This window comes from Symphalangus syndactylus, chromosome 6 (genome assembly GCF_028878055.3).
Source record: "Symphalangus syndactylus isolate Jambi chromosome 6, NHGRI_mSymSyn1-v2.1_pri, whole genome shotgun sequence".
In the NCBI taxonomy this organism is placed as follows: domain Eukaryota; kingdom Metazoa; phylum Chordata; class Mammalia; order Primates; family Hylobatidae; genus Symphalangus; species Symphalangus syndactylus.
Window position 1 is genome coordinate 79,526,788 of NC_072428.2, and position 26,727 is coordinate 79,553,514.

Genomic DNA, 26,727 nt, shown 5'->3' on the forward strand with positions numbered 1-26,727 from the left:
CCTCTGAGATATATTAATCATCTTTACTTTACTTACCAGGTTCTTGACTTTATGAATCATAACTTTACTTACCAGGTTCTTGATGAGTTAAGCACAGTTTTAATTACAGTTTGTAAAATAAAATCTAATTTTTCTGATGTAAGTCAACATATTGGTACCTGAATAAATTATAGTAATATATTATTTTTGCACATTGAAAATTCTTTTTAAATTTGGTTAATCCCTTTGCTTTCTGGTTAGCCCAGACTATACCCCCTTACTCTCCCTCTCTTCATACTTTATTCACCTCTCCCCATATACACGTATATTCCTCCCCAGAGTAATCAAACTGGACAAGTTCTTCCAGTTTCTTGTATCTCTGAAGAAGAAACAAAGTAAAGCACATCTGGGTTAAAACCCTGATATGTCAGACTTGATGGCAGACTCTGAAAGTTAGCAGTGCTGAGTGACTGTAGGAATTAAATGCATGATTTTGAAAGGAAGGAAAGTTATTAGGAAGGAGAGAGAGGGAGGAAGGAAATAAGGAAAAAAAGGGAAGATTTCTACAAGAGACCTAATCAAGCTGCTAGTAAGTTTAAGGAAAGATGAAAAAGTGCCACTGTGTAGGATAAATTTGCACATACTTTTTACAGGAAAATCTTTACAAAAGATTAGTTACAACATACATTTTCTTAAAAATCTGATATGTGTGAATGTAGATATGTACATCAGGTGCATACCAACCTAATCTGACCTGGTTGTCTGTGGTGCTTAGTTGTATGGCACCTTGGAACCACCTGGAACTTTGTGAGCCTCCAATCAGAGCACTGGTGAAACACAGAAGTGCTAAAAACATGAATATTACAGATATGTGATGAGTGCGTTTGTTCTCTCCCCAAAAGAAAGACGCAGTCTCATTGGACAGCAGTTAATATAAAAGCTGTACCCTCCTTGAACTCAAGAAGCAGAAGGAAAAGGAGAAATAGAGGCAAAAATAGAAAAGCTGGCAAGAGAAGTAGCAACACAAGTATCAGTGGTAATAAGAACATTAAGAAGTTAGTCCTATAACACTGTAGGCCTGCGTATTCCAGGGGCCCCAGCTCTGTTCAGCAACGTTTTGTCTTCTCTTCTGTCACACCACAGGGACAAGCACAGTGCCTGACATAGGGTAATTATGCAGTCAATTTTTTTTTTTTTTTGAGGCAGGGTCTTGCTCCGTCACCCAGGCTGGAGTACAGTGGTGTGATCTTGGCTCCCTGCAATGTCAGCGTCCCGGGCTCAAGCAATCCTCCACCTCAGCCTCCAGAGTAGCTGGGAGGTACACACCACCAAAACGCAATTTTTTTGTTTTGTTTTTTGTAGTGGTAGGGTCTCACTATGTTGCCTATGCTGGTTTCGAACTCCTGGACTCAAGCAATTCTCCCACTTTGGCCTCCCAAAGTGCTAGAATTTCAGGCATGAACCACTGCTCCCAGCTCAGTCAACATTTGTTGAATGAATGAGTGAACTGAAAGAATGACAGCCTATTAAAGGCAATAAACTGTCAAACAACAGGGAAATAAAATATAAATACCAATTTCAAAAGACTAGAGAAGAGTTGAGTCAAGAGTTCAGAATTAGGTAGAAATGAGGTTGTATAAAAGCAGGGTGTGAAAAAATGAAGAGAATCCAGGACTATTTTCATAGATACACTTCAGGTGTTCAGGACTTGCCTTTTTAATTGGAGAATGTTTGGGGAATGGTTACGTAGGAATGGCTTCAGCCAGGGACAAAACATACCCATGTGCTTTCATGGACTCTACGAGGGTAACATACTAAGACTCACAGTTTTCACCCTTAAATGTTATTTAAGTTAGGTTGTATCTTGAAATCAGAAGATACATTTGGCTATTATTCCCTTTTTCCTCTAAAAGCAATTATTAAGTTATTGTTGCTTCTTATAATAGAAAGTGTTATAGAATGACAGAAATGTTTCACATGTTGCCATATTAAAGCACAAACATATATGGCATAGCCATTTATGGGGAAATCCACTGGCCAACCCATAGTGCCGTGGAGTAACTATACCTATAATCTGTACAAATGCTAGAGTACAAGATGAGCAGCACAGAGCTAGGTGCACTATAGAATCCATGCAATGAAATGTTTTCCAAATTTTCTCTAAAAAGGAGAAAGGGGAAAATGCAAATACTTTATGCTAATCTTATAAATCTTCAAGTTATGTACTACTTAAAGTGGCTCAAGAATAGGAAAAAAAAAAGACGAATCAACAAAACAGCTGGCTCATAAAGGATGGCTAGTCAAATTACCCATAGAGGCTGTCCATTTGTATTAGAAACAGGTGGCATACGAGGCATAATTGGTGCAATGGCCCAGGGACTCAGGAATATCCAAATCTTGCCTCAAATCACCAACAACCCCAAGGGAGACTTACCATAGCAAAGGAAAGCAAGACACTTTGAGTGGTAATGATAACTAGAGAACCCACCTCACACAGTGTCGGAGGAGGCCATGTAGGAAAGAGTAATGAGGCATCCCTACCCATCACAGCCAAGGTGGTATCAGCGCAGAGCTACTAGGGGCCTCAACTGTCACCCCCACCCAGCAGTAATGAGGAGTTCCTCCCTCCAAGTGGCAGCAGAGGCTGACTCAAGAACCTGAACTTCCACCACTGTCTGGCAGTAATGAGGTGGCATTCTATTCCCCTGCTGGAGTATTGTCAGAAGAGGTCTGCTAAAACACAAAATTTAAATAAAAACCAGAAGCTCGTAATATAATACCCAAGCAAATTAGGGTTCCTATTTTTCTGGAGATGGGAAATTTAGAGCTGATACTATGGTTCTGCGATGGTATCAGAGACCTCATTGGAGCTTACAATCTAGTGGAGGGAAACAGATTATAGCAAATAAATAAATCTATATTAAGTTGGGGGGTGGTAATAATCACTGTGTAGAAAAAGTAAGCAGATTATGAGAATAGAGAGTTACAGAGTAAATCTAGTTAGGTGACATTTGAAGAAAGACCTAAAAAAAGTGAGAGATGTAGACATCTGGATATCTGGAGGAATGGCATTCCAGGCAGAGGAATCAGCAAAAGCAAAGCTTCTGTGACAGGAACATGATTAACGTTTTCAAGGAACAGAAAAGAGGCCAGTTAGAGAGGAGGAAGCAAGGGGGAAAGTTGTAGGAGATGACCTCAGAAAGGCAAATAGGGCCAAGTCCTGAAGGGCCTCGCAGACCTTAGTCAAGGCTTCAGATTTCGCTGTGTAAAATGGGAAGTCACTGGAGGACTCTGAGCAAAGGAGTGACGTTTTCTGACTTAATATTTTAAAACGCTTGCTCTAGTTGCTATGGGAAGAATAGACTATAGGAGGGTAAAGGTGGAAAAGGCAGACAAGCTAAGCTGTGGGAGATGACAGTAGATCAGATTGATAGATGTAGACATAGTGACAAATGGGTTTGTTTTCATGAAATAGCTGACAATGTTATAGATCCTAGATTGGATATGGAGTGTGTGAGAAGATGATGAACAAAGGATGGTCCAAAGACTTTTGGCCTAACAGCTGGAAGGGACAGAATTGTCATTTATTAAAAAAGGAAGACTGGAGAAAATGCAAGCTTGGTTTGAGATGCCTGTTATATATCCAAGTGAAGACGTTTGTTGTATGTCCAAGTGAAGCTGCCTGTATGTACAGCTGTATATAGCTGTTTGTGGTCACCTTATCATTTCAAGATAGCTGAACCATCTACAACATCATATCCGCCTTCCAAGAAGGAAGTAGAGAAAAGGCAGTGGGTAAAAACAAAAGGGTGTATGCAGCATTCTTATTTTGGGTTCCTAGAGAAGCCAGCTCTGAGATAAGAATTTGGATATGCATTGTTTATTTGGGATATGAAGATATGGTGTAGGCTGGGCGTGGTGGCTCACACCTGTAATCCCAGTGCTTTGAAAGGCCAAGGCAGGAGGATCGCTTGGCACCAGGAGTTTGAGACCAGCCTCAGCATCATAACAAGACCCTATCTCTACAAAAAAAAAAAAAAGAAAAAAAAATAGCTGGGTGTGGTGGCACACACCTGTAGTCCCAGCTACTCAGGAGGCTGAGGCAGAAGGATCACTTGAGCTTCTTCCTCGTTTTCTCTTGCCTCCGTCATGTAAGAAGTGCCTTTCACCTCTTGCCATGATTCTGAGGCCTCCCTAGCCATGTGGAACTTTAAGTTCAATTAAACTTCTTTTTCCTCCCAGTCCCAGGGAAAGCAGCATGAAAAAAAACTAATGCAGGCAGGTATGGGGAGATACTGTAAGTCTTTAGACAATGAGGTTACTATTAGTCATATACATAGTAATATCTTGGATTTAGGAGGGTCTATTGAGTTTCAAACAAAATGCTTAGTTTAACAGCTAGGAATATAGCAACTGTTAAGAGCCCAGGAGTTCTAGGCTGCAGTTGCCTATGACTGCTCTACTGCACACCAGCCTGGGTGACAGAGTAAGACCCTGTCTCTTAAAGATGTGGTATGTTAGTTTCCTATGGTTATTATAATAAATTGCCACAAATTTGGTGGCTTAAAACAACCAAAATTTATTCACTCACAGTTCTAGAGGCCAGAAGCCCAAAATCAGTATCAATGGGCCAAAGTCAAAGTGTTGGCAGGATTGTCCCTCTCTAGAGGCTCTAGGGGAGAATCTTTTCCTTGTCTCTCCAAGCTTCTGGTGACCGCATTCCTTGACTTGTGGACTCCAATCTTAAAGGCCAGCATCTTCGGATTTTTCTCTGCTTCATCCTCATCTCCTCTTTTTCTCTGTGTGTCAAATCTCCCACTGCCATCTCAAGATTCTTAACTTATGTGAACCTCTCCATCTCAAGATTCTTAACTTATGTGAAGATCTTTTTTTCCAAATTAAGTAACATTTACAGTTTACAGGATTAGGACCTGATTATCTTTGGGGACAATTTTTCAGCCTACTTCATATGGGAATAGGAAATGAAACAGGAAAGGCAGGTTACCAGCTACCACTGTGGGTGACTGAGTCAAATCCTGATGAGGAAGCTCTGGAACCCAGCACAAATCACACCCCACAAGAGTTCTCCCAGCCAAGGAAAAAGTGAGTATTTACACACCAATAGCGGACAGTCATTGGTCAAAGTTGCTCCTGGGAGCATTAATTCTCTGTCACTTCTGACTTGTCACAGAGGCAGCAAAGAGGACTCTAGCTGCAAGAGAAGGCACTGAGGCAAAGGAATGCAAGTTTTGTCCACAGGAAACCAGGCATGTGTCCTTAAGTGGTTACCATCAGGGATGTGTAGAGTACCCACAGTATCTGCTGCAGTCCTCTTTTAAATAGCCTTTTGGCACCTTCCACTTATATTTCACAGGACAGATTTTGTTACATGTCCATGCCTAGTTTCAAGGCAGACTGGGAAATGTGGCTGTTTCTTTAGCTGGTTGCATTTCCTCTGAATAATATCAAAGTTCTGTTAGTATGGAACAAAGGAAGGATAGATATTGGGTAGGAAACTAGGAGAGAATCAATAAGGATGACTTGGACCAAGGTTTATCACTGTTTATGGTGAGAAGCAGTCAGAATTTAGGATATATATTGGAGGTAGTGCCAGTAGGACTTACTGTTGTTGTGGGATTTGAGGGAAACACAAATCTAGGATCATGAAGGATTTTTATCTCGAGCAACTGGTAGCAGTGGCAGCAGTTAAAGAGATGGAACGGACTGGAGTGGGGGCAGGTTTGTGGTGCAGGGAGTCTAGTGCTCTGTTTTGAACATGTGAAGTTTGAGATGCCTCTGGCCATCCTCTGGACATGTCAGTGTTGAATAGATGGTTGGACATAGAAGTCTTCAACTCAGATGCTTAAGCTGCAGATACACAATTAGAAGTTATCAGAGCCAGCTGGCATAAGAATGAGGTTCATTGAAATTTCTGACATTCCAGAAGCACTATATTAATTAAAACGTTGTCTAGATTAGGAAACAGATTTTATCAATGTGTGCCTAATTCTTCCCTGTGGGATCCAGTGAAACAGCCAGCTCCAGGTTTAATAGAAAAAGGGTAAAATAACTATCATCAAACACACTAACACTGCAGTCACTCATCAAATAGATCTTCTAGCAAGAAAGAATTGTCCTAGAGACTGGCTTACAGAACCCAGTAATACATGTGTAGATGAACATTTGTTTATTATTAATTGCATCATACATTTATGTATGTCAATATGCATTAAGAATTAAGATACAGGCCGGGCGCGGTGGCTCACGCTTGTAATCCCAGCACTTTGGGAGGCCGAGGCGGGCGGATCACGAGGTCAGGAGATCGAGACCACAGTGAAACCCCGTCTCTACTAAAAATACAAAAAATTAGCCGGGCGTGGTGGCGGGCGCCTGTAGTCCCAGCTACTCGGAGAGGCTGAGGCAGGAGAATGGCGTGAACCCGGGAGGCGGAGCTTGCAGTGAGCCGAGATTTCGCCATTGCACTCCAGCCTGGGCGATACAGCGAGACTCCGTCTCAAAAAAAAGAAAAAAAAAAAAAAAAAAAAAGAATTAAGATACACAAGTTTATGAGGAGAGTGAAGCTATTTGTATTTTTAGATAAATGTAAAGATCGCCCTGAAGAGATTAGTGCCTGCTAATATTTCACTGTTGTCTTCTCTCCTCTAATTTGTGGACCGAGGGGTTACTTAGAATGTGAGGAGTTATGACAGAACAAGTTTATCTGTAATAGAAATATTTTAACAGATCTTCTGCTCTTTTTAGAACATAAAAAAATGCGGCTTTAAATTTGTATGAGCCTATAATTCTGATAAAACAATTGGTAGGGACTTGGAGGCTATAGCGCTGTACTTTATTTCCATAAATGTCTCCTTGTTATTATGATGAAGCCTTTAGAACAAGGCCTTTATAAGTACACTTAAGCACTTTTTTTTAGAATAATGAGGTTTATACCTTATCCATGTCCCGACATTAAGCTTATTGCAAATGAGGGAAATGAATGGATTGAATGTGAGCCACCATCTCAATTATGTAATAAAAATAGGCATTTTAATGCGGCTAAGTTAGCAAACACTAATGATGACAGTCACATTTTTTGGATGACAAAAAAGTGCTTGAGGAAAAGCTATTTTTGTCTATGACACAATAATTAATTTTGAACAAGAGTTTTACAAAACTATACCTAAAAACCATAAAATAATAAATCTTTCACTTTAGTGTTTTAGAACAGACAGTTGACTAAAGAGCAGACTGACATCACAGATGTGTCTATGAAAGTGGGCTCTAGGACTTCTGCTGGGGGCTCTCCCCATTTGACCTTGTGTATGTCTCGGGTCTGATACAGTATTTGGTGTGCAGAATAGGGTCTGTGAGCCACCAAGAAAAGTTAAATTATATTAGTATAGCCTATTAACTAAGGCAAATAGGTATGTAATATATTTTTGAGTAAGTTTCAGTAAAAGATTTTGAAAAAGTTAAGACCTAACTTAATTGCTCATCAGCCTTTGAAAACTCATTTTCTTAGACTATTCTGTGTTTCATGACATAGTCTCTTGTCTCTCCTCTCTATGCTTCTCTTTCTTTCTAATTCCTCCCTCCTTACCTTCTTTTTCTCCATGATGACTTCCATATTTGTCTTTTAAACCCCTCTCCCACGCTCCAGACCCATTTCTATTTTAGATATCTCATGTATTCCAAACTGAATTCACTCCTTTTTTTAAAAATGTAGCATTTAATTACTTATTTTTCTTAGTAGAATTTTTCTCATGCTGTGTTTATTTTTCAAATTGTCCAAATATTTTTATGGCTTAAATATTTTAGAAAATGTGCCCATTGATTTGGGAGCTGATAAAACACTTTTGAAAGTCATAATGGCATGTCTTGCCAATATGAAAATGGAAGTAATAAAATTATCCCCAAAGGCTATAGTTTTCTTTTTTTTTTTTAACTTTATTTTTTAAGTTCAAAGGTGCATGTTGAGGTTTGTTATCCAGGTAAACTTGTGTCATGGGGGTTTGTTTTACAGATTATTTCATCATCCACATACTAAGCCTGGGACCCATTAGTTACTTTTCCTGATGGTTTCCCTCCTCCCATCCTCCATCTTCTGATAGGCCCGAGTGTCTGTTGTTCCCCTCTATGTATCCATGTGTTCTCATCATTCAGCTCCCATTTATAAGTGAGAACATGTGACATTTAGTTTTCCGTTCCTTTGCTGGTCTACTAAGGATAATGGCCTCCAGCTCCATCCATGTTGCTGCAAAGGACATGATCTTGTTCTTTTTATGGCTGCATAGTATTTCATGGTATATATGAACCACATTTTCTTTACTCCATCTACTATTCATGGGCAATTAGGTTGATTCCTTGTCTTTGCTATTGTGAATAGTGCTTGCAGTGAACATAACATGTGCATGTGTCTTTATGATAGAATAGTTTGTATTCCTTTGGTATATACCCAGCAATGGGATTACTGAGTTGAATGGTATTTCTGTTTTTAGGTCTTTGAGGAATGACCACACTGTCTTGCACAATGGTCAAACTAATTTCCACTCCCACAAACAGTGTATAAAATGTTTCTTTTTCTCCACAACCTGGCCAGCTTCTGTTACTTTTTGACTTTTTAATAATACCCATTCTGACTGGTGTGAGATGGCATCTCATTATGGTGTTAATTTACATTTCTCTAACAATCAGTAACGTTGAGCCTTTTTTCATATATTTGTTAGCTGCATGTATGTCTTCTTTTGAGAAATGTCTGTTCTTTGATCATTTTTTAAATGGGATTGTTTGCTTTTTTTTCTTGTAAATTTAAGTTCCTTATAGATGCTGGATATATTAGACCTTTGTCAGATGCATGGTTTGCAAATATTTTCTCCCCTTCTGTAGGTTGTCTGTTTACCTCTGTTGATAGCTTCTTTTGCTGTGAAGAAGTTTTTCAATTAATAGATCCCATTTGTTAATTTTTGCTTTTGTTGCTATTGCTTTTGGTGTCTTTGTTATGAAATTTTTGCCTACTCCTATGTCTAGAATAGTGTTGCCTAGGTTGTCTTCCAGGGTTTTTACAATTTGGGGTTTTACATTTAAGTCTTTAATCCAGCTTGTGTTAATTTTTGTATATGGTGTAAGGAAGGGATCCAATTTCAATTTTCTACATATGGCTAGCCAGTTCTCCCAGCACCATTTATTGAATAACGAGTTTTTCCCCATTGCTTGTTTTTGTCAGGTTTGTTGAAGATCAGATGGTTGTAGATGTGTGGCCTCATTTCTGGATTCTCTATTGTGTTCCATTGGTCTATGTGTCTGTTCTTGTACCCATACCATGCTGTTTTAATTCTTGCAGCCCTGTAGTATAGTTTGAATTCAGGGCACAATCTTGGCTCACTGCAACCTCCACCTCCCGGGCTCAAGTGATCCTCCCACCTCAGCCTCCCCAGTAGCTGGGACTACAGATGCACATCACCATGCCCAGCTAATTTTTTTGTATTTTTTTGGTAAAGACAGAGTTTCACCATGTTGCCCAGGCTGGTTTCGAACTCCTGAACTCAAGTGATCTGCCCACCTTGGCCTCTCAAAGTATTGGGATTAAAGGTGTGAGCCACTGCACCTAGACTTTCATAGGAATTTTTAAAGTAGTTTTTTCTGTTTTTTTTTTTTTCTAGTTCTGTGAGGAATGTCATAGGTAGCTTAACAGGAATAACATTGAATCTATAAATTGTTGTGGGCAGGCAGTATGGCCATTTTAGTGATACTGTTTCTTCCTATCCATGAGCATGGAATGTTTTTCCATTTGTTTGTGTCATCTCTGGTTTCTTTGAGCAGTGTTTTATGATTCTCATTGTAGAGATCTTCCAGTTCCCTCATGAGCTGTATTCCTAAGTACTTTATTCTTTTTGTGGCAGTTGTGAAAGGGATTGCGTTCCTGATTTGGCTCTCAGCTTAACTGTTGTTGGTGTATAGAATGCTAGTGATTTTTGCACATTGATTTTGTATCCTCAGACTTTGCTGAAGTTGTTTACCAGCCTAAGGAGTTTTTGGGCCAAGACTGTGGGGTTTCTAGATATAGGATCATGTCATCTGCAAGCAAGGATAGTTTGACTTCCTCTCTTCCTATTTGGATGCGCTTTATTTCTTTCCCTTGCCTGCTTGCCCTGGCCAGGACTTCCAATACTATGTTGAATAGGAGTGGTGGGAGAGGGCATCCTTGTCTTGTGTCTGTTTTCAAGGGGAATGCTTCCAGCTTTTGCCCATTCAGTGTGATGTTGGCTGTGGGTTTGTCATAGATGGCTCTTATTATTTTGATGTATGTTTCCTTGGAACCTAGTTTATTGAGAGTTTTAACATGATGCAGAATTTTATTGAAAGTCTTTTCTGCATCTACTGAGATAATCATGTGGTTTTTGTCTTTAGTTCTGTTTATGTGATGAATCACATTTATTGACTTGCATATGTTGAATCACCCTTGCATCCCAGGGACAAAGCCTACTTGAGCATGGTGGATAAGCTTTTTGATGAGCTGCTGGATTCTGTTTGCCAGTATTTTGTTGAGGATTTTTGCATCCATGTTCATCCAGGATATTAGCCTGAGGTTTTCTTTTTTTGTTGTATCTCTGCCAGGTTTTGGTCAGGATGATGCTGGCCTCATAGAATGAGTTTGGGAGGAGTCTGTCCTCCTCAATTTTTTGGAATAGTTTCAGTAGGAATGGTACCAGCTCTTCTTTGTATGTCTGGTAGAATTCAACTGTGAATCTTTCTGGTCCTGGGCTGTTTTTGGTTGTTAGGCTATTTATTACTGATTCAATTTCAGAGCCCATTGTTGGTCTGTTCAGAGATTCAGTTTTTTTGTTTTGTTTTGTTTTGTTTTGTTTTTTTTTAGACGCAGTCTTGCTTTGATGCCCAGTCTGGAGTGAAGTGGCGTGATCTCGGCTCACTGCAAGCTCTGCCTCCCAGGTTCACGCCATTCTCCTGCCTCAACCTCCCGAGTAGCTGGGACTACAGGCATGTGCCACTACGCCTGGCTAATTTTTTTGTATTTTTAGTAGAGACAGGGTTTCACCGTGTTAGCCAGGATGGTCTCCATCTCCTGACCTCGTGATCCACCCGCCTCAGCCTCCCAAAGTGCTGGGATTACAGGCATGAGCCACAGTGCCTGGCCCAGAGATTCAGTTTTTTCCTGGCTCAGTTTTGGGAGGGTGTATGTGTCCAGAAATTTATCCTTTTCTCCTAGATTTTCTAGTTTATGTGCATAGAGGTAAGTATAATATTCTCTGATGGTTATTTGTATTTCTGTGGAGTCAGTGGTAATTTCCCCTTTGTCATTTCTAATTGTGTTTATTTGGATCTTCTCTCTTTTCTTCTTTATTGGTCTAGCTAGCTGTCTATTTTATTCATTTTTTTAAAAAACCAACTCCTGGATTCATTGATCTTTTGAATTGTTTTTTATGTCTCTGTCTTCTTCAGTTCAGCTCTGATTTTGTTTATTTCTTGTCTTCTGCTAGCTTTGGGGTTGGTTTTCTCTTGATTCTCTAGTTATTTTAGTTGTGATGTTAAGTTGTTAAATTGAGATCTAACTTTTTGATGTGGGCATTTAGTGCTGTAAAATTTTCCTCTTAACACTGCCTTAGCTGTATCCCAGAGAATATGGCGTGTTGTGTCTTTGTTCTCATTAGTTTCAAAGAACTTCTTGACTTCTGCCTTAATTTCATTATTTTCCAAAAAGTTATTCAGAAGCAGGTTATTCAGTTTCTATGTAATTGTACAGTTTTGAGCAAATTTCTTAGTCATGATTTCTAATTTGACTTTTTCCCCCACAAACTTGTCTCTGCACCTCTGTTTTCCCATTGGTAATGGGTAGGCTAATCCTGAATCCCAGTTTGTCCAAAACAGTAACTGTTTATACCTAGTGTGCTGGCATAATTATTATTAGTGCTCCTTTCACTTTCAAAATTGTCCTGGTTTGGCTAACAAGTCATATGATCATTATAGCAATGTATCTGATGAAGGTTGGTCCTTTTTTTCTTTTTAAAAAACTTTTATTAGTTAATATTCAAGTATTTTTATCCAATTTTTATTTTAGGTTCATGTCTGCCCTTTTAAGAGCTAGCACATAAGGCTGGGCATGGTGGCTCATACCTATAATCCCAATAATTTGGGAGGCTGAGGTGGAAGGATCATTTGAGGCCAGGAATTCAAGACTAGCCTGGACAACATAGCAAGACCCTGTCTCTAGAAAAAATTTAAAATATTAGCTCAGCATGGTGGTGTACACCTGTGGTCCTAGTGACTCAGGAGACTGAGGCAGGAGGATCACTTGAACCCAGAGGAGTGAGCTATGATCTTGCCAACTGCTCTCCAGCCTGGGTGACAGAGTGAGACCCTGTATCAAAAAAAGAAAAAAAAAAGAAAAAGAAAAAAGTTGGGGGGAAGAACTAGCACATAAGCCCTATGTTAAAGGGCTTTGGGGTATGAGCCCACCAGCCACAAAATTGCTCTGGGCCACCTTCATATATGTCCATATATCTTACCCTGGCTCTTTTTACTCTGAATGTGACTCTCTTTTCCATTCCCCTGCCCTCTTTAGTATACTTGCCACTATTTAGTTTTCTATTTTGCCCCGTCTTCACCTCCAAACTTGATATCCTGATACTTTGATTATAGGTTCTGATGGGTATGTCACCCTGAAAGTCTGTGTGCCCTCTCTCTTATGGCTTAATGAATTGAAGGATTAATGCAGAAAGATCTGGCCTAACGGCAGGACCTTCCTTTGTGAATTGCTCCCAAGATACACCTTAAAGTAAGGAATAGACTTTTGCATGTCTTAAGTAGTGTATTAGACACAATCCACCTAGTTTCCAAAGCTGGAAGACTCAGAGGACTTTTTTTTTCTTTTTTAACCACTCAATCAACTTTTCTAAAATTGGATAATAATACCTATGTTATAGGGATATTGTGAGGATCCATGAAAAGGGGTTCAAGAAGATACTTAGCATAGTGTTAGTTAGCATTTGACTAAAGGAAGTAATGGAAATATAAGTAAAGAATGCCAGTGCCCAGCTATGTGAAGGAGGCTAAATTGAACCTTTTTAAAAATCTTATTTTAAAGTTCACTAGATTTACGAGTAATTATCTGAAAAGCTGAAGAACAGAAGATATACTAGAAGATTGAACAGTTGAATTTCAAAAGGGAATATTAAGTTTGATAAAAAGCTGAGTTTGATGTAAAATTGAGTTTGACTAAATCTTAGGTAAGACTCTGGAAGAGAGATTAGCATTGGTTTGCAGGCCTCAGAAGAGGAAGTAATGGCCACCAGGACTCACCAGGAATGCCCGACTCCTTGCCCACTAGACCAGCCTCACCTCACATTGTTAGCATGCTGGTGCAGCAGAGAAACAGCATAGACTTGTATTCGGGCTTTGTCATGATATTTTTGTGGGAAAGAAAGAAAAAATTGCAAGGTTAATTAAATGGATTACTGTCTGATCATAATTTTTAAAAATAATCCACAGATCACTGTCACCCTGAAGAGCTTGGTAGGGAGTGCTATAAGGGTCTGTCTTCCACTTTGTCCTTTATGGCATTTTATACAATGACTTGTATATATATATAAAATGTGTGTATATCTATAAAATATGTATGTATATATTTTATATATTCTGTATATTATATATGTATAATACACATTTTATATGTACCTGTTTCATTTGTATACTAAATACATACATATTATGTGTGTGTGTGTGTGTGTGTGTATATACACATGGCAGGTAATGCTTATCAAGTCTTCAGCTCACACAAAGCTGGGAGATATAGATAATATATTCTCTGATAGAAACAGGATCCCAAATATAAGCTCAGATGTTACCTCATTTAGGAAGACCTCTGTGATAGCCTACCCTCTGCAAGTCTGTATTCACTACACCTCCTTTTTGAAAGCCCGCATATATTCATCGGTCTTTTATTCTGCCTGCCTGCCTTGCAAGTCTCTCTATTCACAGGCAATTGCTCTTGTGTCTCTGTTTTCCCTGTACCTTACACAGTGCTTAATGAATGCTTGCTGAAATAACTAGTGATGACGACCCACAATGAAAGACTGAAACTATCAAGCTGAAACTTAATAAGGATAAATACACAGCCCTACCATTGGACCCCTCCTCTCAGAAAACTAAACAAGCACAAGATAGTGAATAGGTGGCTTACTCATAGCATGCATAAAAAAGAAATAAGATTTTTAGATAAGAATAAACCCACCTTGAAACAATGTGATATCACTGCTTTACCCTTTCCTTTACTAAATCCATAATGTGATCTCCATCTGGTTAAATAAAAGTATATGGCACCTAAACCAAATGATCTGTGAGACCCCCTCTGAGCTGATTAGACCATACCTGTGGTATTATCTTAAAGTTCCAAATGGTACGTTTCAAGGATAAAATTGACAAAAAAAAAAAAAACTTGTTCAAAGAGCTAGAATTTGAAGGGTCTGAAAATCTTACCATAGTCATTCTTTTTTTTTCATTCAGCAAATGTGTATTAAGCATCTAGTATTTTTCAGGCAGTATACTGGATACTGAGTATAGAGTGGTGAAGAAAAAATCTCTAGGAGCAATAGAAAGAAGTAAAAATATTTGTGGAAATAAATAAGGACCACCCAAATGAAAACAACTGAAGGTATTTATTTATTCAGAGCTTGCTATACCAAGGGAGTCACCCACTATCACTTGCATTTGGTAGGGACTCAAAGGGAGGCAGAGGAGTGGGAAAACTTTAAGGTAAAAAAAGGGAGAAGGGTTCAGGTGTGCCCTCACTGGAGGCTGTTGGCATGTAGAGGCTGGAGACAAAATAACTAAAAGTGGGGCACCCTAGGGGATTGTTTTGAGGAGTATATTTGGCTTTCTCTAGTTTGTCCTGAGTTGGAAGTGGGGACAGAAATTAGGGAAGATGGCAGTCAGTGATCAAGCCCTGACCATTATGGGACAATTGCTGCAGATTTTGTGGCTTGGCTTTCTGGACTGGTTATGTTGTTGCAGAAATTATGGGTCAGAGTCTACTGTCATATGATCTGATTATTGTCCATTCATATATTCAGTCTCTAATATTGAACACTGACAAAAGAAGACTGGAAGTACACTCAGAACTGTATTTGACACACTGATGACTGTATTCAAGTACTTTACTGTGTTGAAAAGGCATTTGTCCTGAATGGTCTCAGTGGAATCATTGAGATCAAATTAGGACCAATGGATGGAAAAGTTCTTCAATATAAAAAAGATCTGTCTAAAACACATTACTGTCTAGCTCCAATCTCAGACCGTGGTTACCTGTTAAGGGAAGAATTCAGACCTAGGATGGATAACTTCTTTGCAGTGATATTGAAAAACAGGTCACAAACTTTGGCATGCATCAGAATCACTTGATAATTTTGTTACTGATGCAGCATCTTAGGGTCTGTCCTAGACCTGCTGAATCTGATCAGTAGTGTATGATAGATGATTCTCTTAAGAAATATTTGTAGAGGGGCTAGGTGTGGTGGCTCACACCTGTAACCCCAGCACTTTGGGAGGCCGAAGCGGGCGGATCACCTGAGGTCAGAAGTTTGAGACTAGCCTGGCCAACATGATGAAACCCCGTCTCTACTAAAAATACAAACAAAAAATTAGCCAGATGTGGTGGCACATGCCTGTAGTCCCAGCTACTCAGGAGGCTGAGGCCGGAGTATTGTTTGAACCCAGGAGGTGGAGGTGGTAGTGAGCCAAAATTGTGCCACTGCACTCGAGCCTGGGCAACAGAGCGAGACTCCATCTCAAAAAAAAATTATATATATAATTATATATTTATATATTTTATATGAAAATAAATTTTTATATAAAAATATTTTATATGAAAATAAATTTTTATATAAAAATATATTTTATATGAAAATAAATTTTTATATAAAATATATTTTAATTAAAAATACATATATTTTCACATAATATATACATTTTAGATATATTATATATACTTATATATATATAATATATATGTATTCATAGAGGGAATGCAAACACTGGATGGGTAGTTGGGGTAGTTGGACTAGTTGACTTGTAAGAGTTCTTCCATCCTGAGAGTCTAACATTCTAACTTTTGCATAGCATAACCATAACCAAGAAATAAACCATTCATTCACTGAACAATATTGATTGAGTAGATTACATTAGGTCCAGACTATACTGTAGGCCTTATTTTAACTTTCTTAGCATGGTACATTGTTACATGCCAAAAGTTAGCAATGAAAGGAACTCATTCATTCTTCAGAGATTTATTGAGCATCTACTATGTGCTGCGGTACTATACTAGGCTCTGGTGAGATGGTGATGAACCAGACTGATATAGTTCTTTTTTGCTAGAGCTTACATTGACATAGTCCTTTTTTTTCAGAGCGGAAAAAATAGACAAATCTATTTACAGTACAGGATGATACATGTTGTCATGAAAAAGAAAAATGCTGTGGAAACACCAGGCCATAGTTCTATTCTTTCCACCTACATTATAATTCCAATTAAAATTCAATATTAAAATTCAATCAAGTTATTTATAGAGGAATTAGTATACATCCTTTTGTCAGATTTATTTTAGGTTTTAAGTAAAAATTGAAAGCCTCTGGGTCTAACATTCCTCCAGGAATGCTAGGAGAAGACTTCAGAATGGCACTTTGTACTTAAAACCTCTCTGATGTCAAAACTGGTGAATATCATATTGAATAAACCAAAGGAACATCATCTTTTTGGGTTGACTCTGGATATCTTAGAAAATGATTCTGGAAATTCTAAATTCTTTGGATTTTAATACCTGTTTCTAACCTTATTGCAATGGAGCGAATTTGTACCGTATTTTTCAAGCATGTTCTTATTCAAAACACTGTGTCTTTTGCTGTGTGGTATACAGGAAGACACATTAAATGGGAAGCAGCTGCCTAGGATCTAGTTCTGGCCCTTCCATTAATTAGCTGTGTGATCTTGGTCCTCTCTGAGCCTGAGTTCTATCAAAATGCTAAATGATCCTTAATTAGCTCTAAAATTCTGATTTGGTGAAACTAAATGGAGGAAATGCTGTCATGTGGCACCTGCCTCTCCCTCTTGTCCTCCTCCCAGCTACACAAATACATCAGAAGCCTCACTACCGTCATTGAAATGGATGCTGAAATAACTTGCTTTTCTAATCTGGACATTTGTATGTTCCTTAGGCTGAAGTGTAAGGCCTCAATAACTACCTACTTATCTGGTCTGAGTGACTGGACTTATACCAGCTCCCTGGAGAATGCTTCGGCTTGTTTGAAAAAGAACTCTGTAGTGAGAGCACTTACCAATCTGTCTTCTTAACAACAGTTGCTGTAATCCTAGCTGTTATATAAGCATTTTGTTTGAAACTCAATAAACCCTCCTAGACCCAAGATATTACTATGTATATGACTAATAGTAACCTCACTGTCTAAAGACTTACAGCATCTCCCCATACCTGCTTGCCTTAGTTTGTTTTCATGCTGCTGATAAAGATGTACCTGAGACTGGTCAGAAAAAGAGATTTAATTGAACTTACAGTTCTACATAGCTGGGAAGGCCTCAGATTCATAGCAGGAGGTGAAAGGCACTTCTTACATGGTGGAGGCAAGAGAAAATGAGGAAGAAGCAAAAGCGGAAACCCCTGATAAACCCATCAGATCTCGTGAGACTTATTCACTATCATGAGAATAGCATGGGAAAGACCAGCCCCCATGATTCAATTACCTCCCGCTGGGTCTCTTCCACAACACGTGGGAATTCTGGGAGGTACAATTCAAGTTGAGATTTTGGTGGGGACACAGCCAAACCATGTCATTCCAACCCTGGCCCCTCCAAATCTCATATCCTCACATTTCAAAATCAATCATGCCTTCCCAACAATCTCCTAAAGTTTTAACTCATTTCAGCATTAACCCAAAAATCCACAGTCCCAAGTCTCATCTGAGACAAGGCAAGTCCCTTCTACCTATGAGCCTGTAAGATCAAAATCAAGCTAGTTACTTCCTAGATATAATGGGGGTACAGGTATTGGGTAAATGCAGCCACTCCAAATGGGAGAAATTGGCCAAAACAGAGGGGTTACAGGCCCCGTGCATATTTGAAATCCAGCAAGGCAGTCAAATCTTAAAGCTCCAAAATGATCTCCTTTGACTTCAGGTCTCACATCCAGGTCATGCTGATACAAAAGGCAGGTTCCCATGGTCTTGGGGAGCTCTGCCCCTGTGGCTTTGCAGGGCACAGCCTCCCTCCAGGCTGCTTTCATAGGCTGGCATTGAGTGTCTGTGGCTTTTCCAGGTGCACAGTGCAAGTTGTCATTGGATCTACCATTCTGGGGTCTGGAGGACAGTGGCCTCTTCTCACAGCCCCAGTAGGCAGTGCCCCAGTAGGGACTCTGTGTGGGTGCTCCCACCCCACATTTTCCTTCTGCCCTGCCCTAGCAGAGGTTCTCCATGAGGGCCCCGCCCTGAAGCAAACTTCTGCCTGGGCATCCAGGTATTTCCATATATCTTCTGAAATCTAGGCAGAGGTTCCCAAACCTCAATTCTTGACTTCTGTGCACCTGGAGGCTCAACACCATGTGAAAGCTGCCAATACTTGGGGCTTCTACCCTCTGAAGCCACAGCCCAACCTCTACATTGGCCCCTTTCAGCCATGGCTGGAGCAGTTGGAACACAGGGCACCAAGTCCCTAGGCTGCACACAGCACAGGGACCCTGGCCCTGGCCCAGGAAACCACTTTTTCCTCCTGGGCCTCTGGGCCTGTGATGAGAGGGGCTGCTGTGAAGGTCTCTGACAAATCCTGAGGACATTTTCCCCATGGTCTTGGGGATTAACATTAGGCTCCTTGCTACTTATGCAAATTTCTGCAGCTGGTTTGAATTTCCCCTCAAAAAATGGGTTTTTCTTTTCTACTTCACCATCAGGCAGCAAATTTTCTGAACTTTTATGCTCTGTTTCACTTTTAAAACTGAATGCCTTTAACAGCACCCAAGTCACCTCTTGAATGCTTTGCTGCTTAGAAATTTCTTCTGCCAGATACCCTAAATCATCTCTCTCAAGTTCAAAGTTCCACAAATCTCTAGGTCAGAGGCAAAATGCCTCCAGTCTCTTTGATAAAACATAACAAGAGTCACCTTTACTCCAGTTCCCAACAAGTTCCTCATCTCCATCTGGGACCACCTCAGCCTGGACCTTATTGTTCATATCACTATCAGCATTTTTGTCAAAGCCATTCACAAGTCTCTAGGAGGTTCCAAAATTTCCCACATTTTTCTGTCTTCTTCTGAGCCCTCTAAACTGTTCCAACCTCTGCCTGTTACCCAGTTCTGAAGTTGCTTCCACATTTTCGGTTATCTTTTCAGCAACGCCCCACTCTACTGGTACCAATTTACTGTATTAGTCTGTTTTCACACTGCTAACAAAGACATACCTGAGATTGGGAGGAAAAAGAGGTTTAATTGGACTTACAGTTCCACATGGCTGGGAAGGCCTCAGAATCATGGGGGGAGCCAAAAAGCACTTTTACTTGATAGAGGCAAGAGAAAATGAGGAAGAAGCAAAAGCAGAAACCCCTGATAAACTCATCAGATCTCGTGAGACTTAGTCACTATCATGAGAATAGCACAGGAAAGACTGGCCCCCATGATCCAGTTACCTCCCCCTAGTTTCCTCCTGTAACACGTGGGAATTCTGGGAGATACAACTCAAGTTGAGATTTTGGTGGGGACACAGCCAAACCATATCACTGCCTGATCAAATTCCTTAGAAACAGACACCAGCCATATCATGCCAAATTCGTCTCCTTGAGGAGCCGTACTATAGCCCAGTTGGTACCCTTGAATCTGGTCCTGCCTAGCCCAGGCTTGCTCTTCTGTCCTTAACAGACACGAATGATATCCCAGTTTGCTTCTGTCAAATCTTCTGAAGTTATGATAGACATAGGTATATGTATGCCTATATGGAAGAGCATTGATCCTGAAGCTAAGTCTTATAATTTTTCCTAATTAGCATATTCCTTAGAATTAGCCTACTCTAAAAAATGTTATTTTAAAAAATTAAGTATATATACACTGTTAACTCTGAAATTGGCTTTATTGATTTTAAAAATTAACCTTCAGCTTTTGAACTTATTCCCATTTAAATAATTGAACAATTTCAGGAAATAATGTTCAAGCTATGCAGAGCAATGTAATAATTTTCTTTGCCCTCACATTTCACTACTTTAAAATGTATTTTACTTTCCTACAATTGCCAGAACTTCTCCTTGTGAGGCTGAGCTTCAGGAATTAATGGAACAAATTGCCATCATGGTAAGCAACAAAGAAATGGATTGGGAAAGAAAGGTGCGGGCTTTGGAGACACAATTAGATCTTCGGGATCAAGAATTGGCAAATGCACAAACTTGTTTGGATCAGAAAGGTCAAGAGGTAACTTAATATATATGTTGACAAATTGCTAATTCATCAGACTGTTATATATAGTATTCTATCAGAATATGTTTTTATTGTACATACTTTTTATCAGGCATCAGCAACAGCATTTATTGCTTGAAATTCTGTCAGCAAATTATAGGCTAAATGTATTATATCAAATGAGTGACAATCAGAACCTAAATCCATAGATGTTTGCTGGTAGAGACAGATATATAGTGTCAATGCCATCTGTAAAAGTAAGCAAATATTTAATATATATGTAAAACATTGTTTGCAAGTAAAGATGTAAGTACTTTTGCTGCTGTAGAAACAAAGAAGTAGTCATCAAAATTGTGGACAAGGCAGAGTTCAGTAACATTTGCTTCTTTGAATATGCTGGAAAAAATAGAAGTAAAATGTCAAGAATTGATAATAGGACAAAGGAGAAAAGTGTTTGGTAAAGGGGTGTGTATATACCCGGGACACCCACTTAAGAGGAGTTCCCTTAGTCCCTCTAGGCTGCTCACTGCCAAGCTGGTGGTCATAGAAGAATATATGAGTGCTCTCTGGCCTGCGAAGGAGTTCAGGAAAACCATATGCTTTATTTGATGTGGACTTTGTGTCTGTGAATTTTTCTTTTGGAAAAAGAAATGTTTAAGAGAAATGTTTGCTAGTTATATACTGTAACAAAACATCATTAGTTAACTTGTTCATCAGCCATTTTTCTACCTTTATTGACTTCTCAGTGGAACTTAGTTTTTTAGCATAGTTAACTATATTACTGTTTGGCATAGGTAACTTAGTTATTGGCATCTAGTTTTCCTTCACAGTAGAGGTAGGTCATCAGATATGGCATATGCATTCTTCTTCTTCTAGCTCTTATATGTATATCAACACAGATATGTAAACAAGTGTCTCATCTGCCTTTTAAACAGACAAATTATATAAGCCAAATCCTTAGGAACTGCTCTTAGACAATTTTCTTTTTCTTTTTAATGTTTTAGTTGTTATAAAAATGTAACAATTATTTCATAATACCACTAAGACAGAGATCCTCTTGAAGGTAATGGAGAAAAAAAAAAGCTGAATTATATTGGTAGAGGTTTTGCCTGAGTAATGATGACTTAGCCTCCCAAAAGGATAATGCAAAGTAAATTCTAACACTGAATTTTAAATGTGATGATGAAAGGATCTTTTGTTAAACATCCGTACTGTCCTAATGTGTACCTCGTGGAATAGTGCTAGCAATGTTTGGTTTTTGTGAATTTAATTATTGATAGCTATTTTAAGAAGTGCAGTACAAATATTTACTCTTGGTTTGGTACAGCCATTTTATTTGAATTGTTCTTCTCTTTTGCACATTTTCTGATTTTGTCAGGCAAAATTTAGAAAAAGCAAAATTAAATTTTATTCTTCATGCAGGTAGGGTTACTTCGACAGAAATTGGACAGTCTGGAAAAATGTAATTTAGCAATGACTCAGAATTATGAAGGACAACTACAAAGCCTAAAGGCTCAAGTAAGAAAACTTATTATAATTTAATATCACACATTTTGATGTATTTTTGACCTATAGAGTCGTGTTAATTTTAAACTAATTGTTTTTAGTATAAACAAATGTATTGTATTTTAATTATAAGCTTGGTCATGTCTTTCCCTGTTTTATATGCATTGATTCCGTCTCTTTCTAGATTGTTGGCTTGCTATGTTTTCTGTACCTCTGTTAGCACAGTACTAGACAAATGGCTTTCTATTTCTCAAGAGACTTGTTGATGAATTAAATGATAATTAGCTAACACAAAATAATTTTGTGAGCAACAACAAAATTATTTTTTGTGGTTATTACTATCTAATAAAGATGTTCTCCATTCTGTGATAATTTAAAATATGGAAGTTTGCTATTATGAAATAGATAATTGAAATAATAAAACTGGTCTTTATTACCTTGTTACTGGTAGGACTGTTTCTTACATGATAGTGCTTCTGCATACGTATTGAGAAGGATACAGATTTCTTTTTCACTTATCCCTGTATCTTCACACAAAGAAGGCAAGAAAAATGCCTTCTTTACCACAGATAGCACATAGGGTAATAATCATTTGAGTATGTCAAATGTAGTAAATGCTATATCTTTGCTTAACTTAGTGAATGAATCAATGGGAAGTATGGTTTGATTATGAAATTTTTCTTAACAACCAACTTTTTTTGGAGTACAAATATTTCACATATGATAATTTAGTTAAAGGAGCCTAAAGTAGTTACTGAACCTTTTTAAATACCTTTTAAGGAGGTAATTAAGCCATTAAGATTGAAATATGAAACATTTGATGCCACTTAACAGATGATTTTACAAGACTAGTTCTTAGTCTACCTAGACATTTTGCCTATAGTTCAAGTAACTGCCACTATATGGTAGCTTGAGTTATGAAATTATATATGGTTTTTACTAGTGTAGACTCTGAGCATTTAGCATGTAAGTCAACTCAACCTTTATTTTTCTGTGAAGATAAGGCTCTAAAACAACAACATAAACATTAAATCATTACATATTGGTCAATATAAATAAAGAGATCACAATCTGTAGTAGGTTTGAAAACAATTCAGAAATCTAGAAAGTTAGGTGCTATCTCTAAGTTGTATTTAACCAGTTCAGTCACTGCTTTCCAAATCTTTCATTTCTGTTTGGGTACATTTTCCTCTTGGTAAAAAGTTCTTGGCTTTGTTTACAGGCGCCAAGCAGTCATTTAATATATAAATCCTTGCCATTTGATGCTTTGCAGTTCTATTTTATTATTTGGCTGATGGCTGGTTTTCAGTGCTAACCAAAAAATATCTTTATGGTAACTTCATAAAAATTTGTTCTGTGGAAAACACTGTGAGTTTAGGAAATGCTGTTTAAGCTAATGCTGGCCAAGTTAAGACTCCTCCCCTCCTGGAGATTAAGAGTACACATTAGCATATTACAGGCCGTAAGAAGTCCTGCCTTAAACAAATTGATTTAGCCTTTCCAATCCATCATGTTCCAAAGATATTGGACAATGGAGCTCTTCTTTTTGTTTGTTTATTTGTTTATTTAATTGAGACAGAGTCTTGCTCTGTCGCCCAGGCTGGAGTGCAGTGGCATGATCTCGGCTCACCGCAAACTCCGCCACCCTGGTTCAAGTGATTCTCGTGCCTCAGCCTCCAAGTAGCTGGGATTACAGGTGTGCACTGCCACACCCAGCTAATTTTTGTATTTTTAATAGATATGGTGTTTCGCCTTGTTGGCCTGTCTGGTCTTGAACTCCTGACCTCAGATGATGTGCCCGCCTCAGCCTCCCAAAGTGCTGGGATTACAGGCGTGAGCCACCGTGCCCCGCCTCTTCTCTTTTTTTAAGCTAAAACCTTCTAATACCACTGTAAACAGGGGTTTCATGGAATACACTGGGAGTGCTACATTATTATTGAGAGCCACCTATTTTCGCTGCAGTTTTCTGCTTCTCTTTTTCTCTAGTTAAAAGAAAAAGAGGAAGAAAGGAAAGGAGAGCAAAAGAGAAGGAAGGAGGAAAGTAGGGGAAAAGAGAGAAAAAGAAAAGTACTATGTACTTGATTTGGTTTGCATAAAGCTAGTAATATGCTGTTTTTCTAAGCAGAAAATGGTATCTTGTGGCTAACACACTTTTGTTGCTGCCAGCTCACTCTACAGCTTCCTCCTTTGAAATTTCTGGTTTATTTACAATTTCATTTTCCTGAAACATCTTAAGGATACACTTTACCACACTCTGCCTTGAATAACTCAACTCTGTCAAAGCTTCCTTTTAGAAATTGCTTTCCTTTTAAAAAGGAGTTATTTTTTTCCTTCTAACCATTATAAAACTATAATTTTAAATACATACATTTGAGGCTTTTGCTTCTGGAATAGATATACTCTTCCCTATCCTCCCACTAAATTGGACATCATTTATAATACAACATAAGACTCTGAGAAGTGGAGAGAAGAGACAGATTGGCTAAGGACCTTGGGACTCAAGAATGTCACAATAGTGAGTTCCCTAGGATTTGTTTTTGCCTCATATATCTCAGACTGAGTAACAGAAGCTGGCAAACCAGTTATGCCAATGGGTGCAAACAAACAAAAAGTGCCCCAGGGAAAGTCTGCTCTCTCCAGCCAAAAGACCAGAAGAGAGACAGCCTAGCAAGATAATACACTTTTAGACAACAACTTCTCTACTCTAGCCTAATAAAACAGAAAAAAAGACAAAAAAAAAAAAAAAAAAAAAACTACAGCCCCACTGCCGCCTACAAAGGCTTAGTAGAAAAACCTAGATTTCTGCCTTCACTAAGCTGTAACAAGGTAACCCTGGCCCTCTTTCCTGGGTAATGTCTGAGAAGACTGGAGAGCCAAGACTTTCATCCTCACTAGACATTAACAAGGCCCTCATCAACCCATTGTGACAGTGGAGAGCTTGGACTTCTACACCTACCTGGTGGTAAGGAGGCACCTCTCCCTGTCTACTCTTGGGTGGTATCATAGGAAGGCTGTTGAGGAGTCACCACTGCTTAGTGGTGACAAGTTCACCCAACCCCACTATAGTATCACTAAAGGCCGTGTGAGAAGAGTTACAAGGCACCCATGCCCCTTCAATCAAAGTGTATTAGTGAAAGACTAGTGGGGAGCCTGAACTCCCACTTCCAATCAGCAATAATAAGGAGCACCTCCCGTTGGATACCAACTGAAGCCAAGTGAAGACCTGGACATCCACTATCCCCTGGCAGTAATAAAGTGGCACTCCATTTTCCCTTCTAGAAATTTTCAGAGGAGGACTGCTAAAACACGATATTTGAATAAAATCCAGAGTCTCAAAATGCAATACACAAAAATGTCCAGGTATCAATAAAAATCATTCATTATAGAAAGAACCAAGAAGATCTCAACTTGAATAAGAAAAGACACTCAACAGATGCCGAGGCCACGATGACACACGTTAGAATTATCTGATTTTAAAGCAGCTGTTATAAAAATACTTCCATGAACTATTACAAATATGGCTTGAAATAAATGAAAAATTATAAAGCTTTAGTAAATAAATAATATAAAGAACCAATTAGAAATTTTATAACTGAAAAGTATAATAACCAAATTTAAAAACTCAATGGATGGACTTAAGACAGAATGAGGAGGACAGAGGGAAAAGAATCAGCTTGAATATAATACAATAGAAATTATCCAATCTGAACAACAGAGAGAAAGAGTAAAAGAAAATGAACCTTGGGAACATGTAGTATGATAACAAGCAATTTAAAATTTATATCATCAGAGAACCCAGAAGGAGAGGAGAAAGACGGGGAGGGTGAAAAAGCATTCAAAGAAATAATGGCTGAAAAGTTACAAAACTTAGCAAAAAAAAAAAAAAAAGTAAACCTACAGATTGAAAAGCTGAGTGAACTTCAAACACGATAAATCAAAAGACAGCCATGTTAAGACACATCATAGTCAAAGTTTTAGTTTTAATAACTGGTTCTGTCTTCACTAATTGAAACATTTAAGCTTTACTGCACTTTCTAATCATGACTTAAATTTTCAAAGAGGTACACAGGAAAAGAGATATAGTGAAATTAGGTTAGAAATAATTGGTAATAGTAAAATGTTAACATTTTCTGTGATTTACAGTTTTCCAAACTAACAAATAACTTTGAAAAACTGAGATTACATCAGATGAAACAAAACAAAGTTCCACGAGAAGAATTACCACACCTTAAAGAAGAAATACCCTTTGAACTGAGCAATTTGAACCAGAAATTAGAGGTGAGATATATTATCTTAGTTTCTTCATGTGTATTAAAGATTGATTCCTATTGTTGTGGGCTATTTGTCTCTAGTGTCCACAATGGTGTCTTCAGTTGTGGTAATAAACACTATTACAAACTAACTTCTCACTGAATATATTTTCTTAGTGCACCTTCCCTTCAGGCACTTAGTGAATTAAAACATCACTTTGATGTATACATCTTTTCTACATATCAGCATTTTGGGAGAGAAAAAAAAAAAGAGCCAAAAAAGTCAAAAGAAACTGCAGCTGTTGAGTAAAATTGAAGGACACCCCTGGGGTCAGTTAAAGTGAATATCTAATAAATCTTTTAATGGCCATTTAGCTATTAGGTACTTAAATCCCAATGAAGCCTCATCACAGTTTTTAAAACAGGGCTTGAAGTTTCATGTTTTTTTTTTCTTTAAAGGCATAGTGTCACTCCAATTCAATTGCCCCATAGCACTCAGAATTTCTAAAATTTTAGTCTCTAAAAAAAATTCACTATGTCCTCATA

The 26,727-nt window shown here is 38.4% G+C and overlaps 1 protein-coding gene across 3 annotated transcripts in view; it reads left to right on the forward strand.

The window, feature by feature from the left end:
- The window catches only part of DEUP1 (deuterosome assembly protein 1), a 94,567-nt gene that overhangs the window by 7,198 nt on the left and 60,642 nt on the right, over nucleotides 1–26,727 (forward strand). For all 3 annotated transcript variants that reach the window (XM_055283249.2, XM_055283248.2, XM_055283250.2), the window contains exons 3-5: nucleotides 20,269–20,440; nucleotides 21,848–21,943; nucleotides 26,075–26,209. In XM_055283249.2, coding sequence (XP_055139224.1) covers nucleotides 20,269–20,440; nucleotides 21,848–21,943; nucleotides 26,075–26,209 — 403 coding nt within the window. The remainder of the gene's footprint in view (nucleotides 1–20,268; nucleotides 20,441–21,847; nucleotides 21,944–26,074; nucleotides 26,210–26,727) is intronic.